Below are 5,082 nucleotides of genomic sequence, written 5' to 3'. Positions count from 1 at the left end.
TCCCCCTCTCTCCCAGACTTGATATTTGTTCTAACGCTAACCCCGGCTTGTAGTGTGTGTTTAAGTTTACAATTTTCAGATTCCGCCTATGCACCCCTTTTAGGCGACTTTCACCAAGTATGTTAGAAATTCGGTGACCTTATAGTTGGTCCCTGCAACCGAATTACATCCTATCATTAAACATTGGCCTTTTAGAGGATGGGGATTAGACTTTATAGGAGAGATTCATCCTTCATCATCAAAATGTTTTGTGTTAGTTGGCACAGTCTATTTTAATAATGCATAAATAGTCTCAGGAATTCATGAAATTATACGGAGGTACAACACATTGCTACATATAGTCATAAAAATAATGGGACCATAAAATCCACAAGATATCAATATTTTTTCCATTTCATTTCACTTATTGCGTGAGTTACATGTAAAATCACTCTAAGTATTTAAGTTTCAATATAATCAATACTTCACTTTACCATTTTTATGTGGAAACTTGAGGTTATCTTCTTATAAAATATTTAGTAGTCTTGATAATTTATTTACGATTTCGTGGTTGAACAAGGATATTTTATGATAAGTAATTAATGTATTATTCGACAAGTATCCGATATCGATCGAATAATATTTTATATCTATCACTTATCATCCGAACAAATATCCAGTTCCTATATGAGTCCCGTTTATATGAGTCCCGTTTCTAAGTATCCATATTGGGTTTCCGTTGCACTTGCGTCCTCCCCAGACCCCAACCCCTCTCCCTCGTCATCTCTTCCGCTCGGCCGACTCCTGTTCGCCCGTCTCCACCACCACCCACTGGCCAGTCCAGCGGCCAGCCGGTGCCGCCGTCACCCGTCTATGGCTCTGCTCCGCCTCCACCTCCCGAGGCCTCTGCTTTCCTCCCGCCGCAGCCCTGCCCTCCCTTCAGCTCTCTCCGCCTCCGCAACGTCGTGCTTGTGGCGCGGTCGTCTTCCCGCCTCGCGGCTTCTCTGCTCCAGTCACCCCGCCTTGGCCCCCGACGCTTCCTCCGCCGCCCCGCCCTCCATCGTCGCCGGCCTCCTCGACTACCTCAACGAATCATGGACGCAGTTCCACGCCACAGGTTCGTCGGCAGGCCGCTCCCCTTCCTCGCCCCCTCGCCGTCCTCATGCCCGCCCAATGTTCGGCGATATGACTCCTTGCTATCGCGCCAACGAATTCCGCTCCCGGCACGCTCTAACTTCCTTCTCCGTGCTTCCAGCTGAGGCCAAGAGGCAGCTGCTCGACGCGGGCTTCAAGCTCCTCAGCGAGAGTGATGACTGGGACCTGCAGCCCGGCGGCCGCTACTTCTTCACGCGCAACATGTCCTGCTTGGTCGCCTTTGCCATCGGGGAAAAGTCAGTCACCCACCTCGCCCTCTCATTATATCATTATCACATCGTATCACATTTGTCAATTGCGTGCCACTCGATATGTATGAATATGATATCAGCCCACATCGACCGACATGTAACCGACTGCAGGTACAGAGTTGGGAACGGATTCAACATAATTGCAGCCCACACTGATAGCCCCTGTCTCAAGCTCAAACCCAGGTCTGCCACTATCAAATCTGGCCACCAGATGGTCAATGTGCAGACGTATGGAAGTGGGCTGTGGCATACATGGTTCGATAGAGATCTAACTTTGGCTGGGAGACTCATCCTCAAGGCTACAGATGGTTCCTTTAAGCATGAGCTTGTCAAACTCACCAGGCCATTGATACGTGTACCGACACTGGCTATCCATCTTAACCGGTTATTTCCTCATGCTCTGCTTGTAATGATTATTAGACATCATGTTTTATGTCTTGCCATTTCTCTTGCCAGTCCCAAACTCTTAATAAGTGAATATTTCTCTAGTTTGTTATCCCTTCTATGTCTTGTAGCATATACTTCTTTATGCCAGTTTTTGTTTTTTCTTTTACAAAACAATTGCCTAGGCAGCATTGTTTCTTTTTTTCTTTACCATATGGCATATGCACCTTAGGATCTACCTGTCTATACTATTTGGTGCTACCCTTATTGTTTAATGTTTTTGGATATTGAAAAAAAGCATGGCCTTTCCCCTTATATGAATGAATTCATTTTCATTGTAGCACAGTGAATACTGATGGGTTCAAGCCTAACCTAGAGACTCATCTTGTTCCACTTCTTGCCACAAAACATGAAGACACACCTACAAATTCTGATGAAAAAAGCTCTAACTCTACAAAAGTCACCCACCATCCACTACTTTTGCAGGTAACTCCAATTTCTCATCTTTGCTTTTGGGATTCTCCCCATGACTGTACTAAAATTTAGTTGGAAAATGCTTCAGATGGCTTGAAGTTATATCTTTTACTATCCCCGTGCTCCACAGATTCTCTCAGAGGAAATCGGATGTGACCCAGATGAAATAATTGGTATGGAGTTGAACGTATGTGATACCCAGCCTAGCTGCCTTGGTGGGGGAAACAATGAGTTCATCTATTCTGGAAGACTGGATAATCTTGCTTCATGTTATTGCGCTCTCAGATCTCTCATGGACTCTTCCAAGATGGCAGAACAATTATCCAATGAGAAGGCCATAAGAATGGTTGCTATGTTCGATAATGAGGAGGTACGTTGTATACACAAAAGTGATGCTCTACATGAGCATATCACATTAAATTTTACCCAGCCGGTGAAAAATATATGTTTAGGTCTTGTTTGGTTATTCCCATCCCATCAGGTATTGGAGGGGAATGACATGGACTAGAAGAGATTTTCACTTGGTAGGGATTTAAACCCACTCAACCCCCTCCAATCCACATGGATTGAGATTAAAACAAACAAGCCCTTACATTTCTAGATTCCCGATCCTTAGTTGGACCCTGCTTATGGTGGCTTATGCTTGAACTGGCCACAAGCAAGAATTAGAACACCAGTATTCCAAGGAATGCTACTTTTTTTAATTGGGTAATTTGATTATTCATGTTCATACCTGCAATATTCAGGTGGGTTCAGATTCAATGCAAGGGGCTGGTGCACCAACCATGTTCCAGGCTATGAGACGAATCATCGATTCCTTGATGCATCAGTCGATGGGGGAGGGAGCTTTGGAACGTGCAATACATTCTTCATTCCTTGGTAAGATTTGAACATTTAGGGCTCTAGCTTGATATTATCGATTAGTTGCTCTAGCTTAATTCTATCGGCACTTTCAGTTTCGGCGGACATGGCTCATGCTCTGCACCCGAACTATGCCGAAAAGCATGAAGAGTGCCACAGACCAGAACTACAGAAGGGACTTGTCATCAAGCACAATGCTAACCAACGTTATGCCACAAGTGCTGTTACAGCTTTCCTCTTCAAAGAAATAGCAAGGATTCATAATCTTCCCGTTCAGGTGCTCTTTAGCTTTCTGTATCTTAGGTTACTTTGAACACATGGACATGCACGCGCCTAGCAAACAGAGGCAATGCTGATATTTTTTCCCTGTTTTATTATCTATATTGCTTGTGGTACACTCATACCCACCTGATAAAAATGTTAAATGCTAGAGAAACAAGATGATAACACAATCACTGAGCCTTCCGCTTGATGGTTTTTGGAGTGATTTGACTGATGTAAATACCACACAGGAATTTGTTGTGAGGAATGATATGGGATGTGGCTCCACTATTGGACCCATACTTGCTTCTGGTGTTGGCATACGGACTGTAGACTGTGGTATCCCTCAGCTTTCGATGCACAGGTATTATTGCCCAGCCCATTTAACATTTCATAGAAACAGTTCTTTGCAATTGTATTTGTAGAAAACTTCTCAATTATAATTTATATGTACACATATAAATGCATAATTAGTAAACTTAACCTAAACAATAGTTTATGTTGACAAATATCTCATGTCATTGTTGCTTTTCTTTTAGACCTAGGAAATTTGCAGCACTGTATACTAACTTCACTATTTTGCATTGGTTGCAGTGTACGAGAAATGTGTGGTAAAGAAGATGTGGACACAACATACAGACACTTCAAAGCTTTTTTCGAGATGTTTTCTGATATCGATAGGAAGTTAAATGTAGATTTTTAAGTCCAAATCCTTATCTTTTTTTCAGGTTTGAATAATTAGTGGAAACTAAAACTATGATTGTCAAGCATAGTATCAATCTATCAAACTCATATTCTGAATTTTTTTAGTTGATAAAGAGGACGACGAATTAGGAAATCTCACTCTTGGTCACTTTTGTGGTGATTTAATATGGCTGATGACGGGGATCATCATGGAGAAGCATAAGAAGAGTACAAAATGAAATCTTTTTAATTGGGGGTGGGGGGAGTAGAGGTCTTAGTGATTTGACTAAATTTAGATTTCTTTCGGATATATCCAGAGAACAAAGCTAGATTTTATTGCTCTCTTGAGAAAAAAGAGGGTTCTACTCAATAACATCTGTGGGGGATGAGAGTTCATTTGGCACTGGATCGACCTCATGGTCGCTCCGGTGGTATTTTACTTTGAATAAATTTGGAAGTTTTCAGCATTGCAACGAGTGAGTCTTGTATGTAAACTTCCATCTTGGGAATAAAGATCATGGCTTCCAATGGGGTCTCATAGCAGTTTATGGGCTTGCACAAGTAGAACATAAATAAACCTTTCTTACAGAGTTGGTCCAGATGTGTTTCGAGGAATCGCAGCCGATAATTGTCGCTGGTGATTCCAATATTATTAGGAACCCAAAAGAGAAGAAAATGATATGTGGCCCTTTTTATTCAACTAGTGGATGGTGCGCGTCCTGCGCGTTATAAAATTTGATCCAATAGTACTTTTACGTAGAGGAGGGATATATCCAGACTTAAATTATTATATTTTACAATCAGTAATATGTATGGTTAGGCAAGGTTCAAAACAGTAGATAGTATCATTACAAAATATGTGCAAAATGACATTTGTTGAGCAAGTCTATAGCTATATTATGTTCATAAAATTTCGACATATATATACATGCAGAAGTGGTTGTTGGCTTTTTTTACCCCAATCCAATGGTACAGACTAAAGTTGGTTTTTTTATATATTTTTACCACAATTTCTCAACATTTTTTTTGTAAT

General features: G+C 41.6%; 1 protein-coding gene across 2 annotated transcripts; it reads left to right on the top strand.

Moving 5' to 3' along the window:
• Positions 1–705: 705 nt before the first annotated feature.
• LOC103650695 (probable aspartyl aminopeptidase) lies at positions 706–4,584 on the top strand. Of its 2 annotated transcripts, XM_020550345.3 has the most exons (9): positions 706–1,096; positions 1,235–1,370; positions 1,497–1,769; positions 2,111–2,255; positions 2,374–2,613; positions 2,990–3,122; positions 3,200–3,381; positions 3,617–3,729; positions 3,960–4,584. In XM_020550345.3, exons 1-9 carry the CDS (start codon positions 853–855, stop codon positions 4,066–4,068), a joined length of 1,575 nt encoding a protein of 524 aa, XP_020405934.1. In that variant the 5' UTR covers positions 706–852; the 3' UTR covers positions 4,069–4,584. The 2 variants fall into 2 exon arrangements, with proteins under 2 accessions (XP_020405934.1, XP_020405936.1); XM_020550347.3 differs by lacking the exon at positions 1,497–1,769 and having other exon boundaries at positions 3,960–4,203.
• The last annotated feature ends 498 nt before the right edge of the window (positions 4,585–5,082 follow it).

The sequence above is a fragment of the Zea mays genome, chromosome 3 (assembly GCF_902167145.1).
Source record: "Zea mays cultivar B73 chromosome 3, Zm-B73-REFERENCE-NAM-5.0, whole genome shotgun sequence".
Classification (NCBI taxonomy): Eukaryota; Viridiplantae; Streptophyta; class Magnoliopsida; order Poales; family Poaceae; genus Zea; species Zea mays.
This window is presented reverse-complemented; position numbering and strand designations above follow the sequence as displayed.

What these genes read in the sequence shown, in the direction of transcription:
- LOC103650695 (XM_020550345.3), top strand. Translation starts at nt 853, where the DNA reads ATGGCTCTGCTCCGCCTCCACCTCCCGAGGCCTCTGCTTTCCTCCCGC. An exon ending in ACCATCCACTACTTTTGCAG is followed by an intron (nt 2,256 to 2,373) that starts GTAACTCCAATT and finishes CGTGCTCCACAG; the next exon opens with ATTCTCTCAGAGGAAATCGG. An exon ending in TTCATAATCTTCCCGTTCAG is followed by an intron (nt 3,382 to 3,616) that starts GTGCTCTTTAGC and finishes AATACCACACAG; the next exon opens with GAATTTGTTGTGAGGAATGA.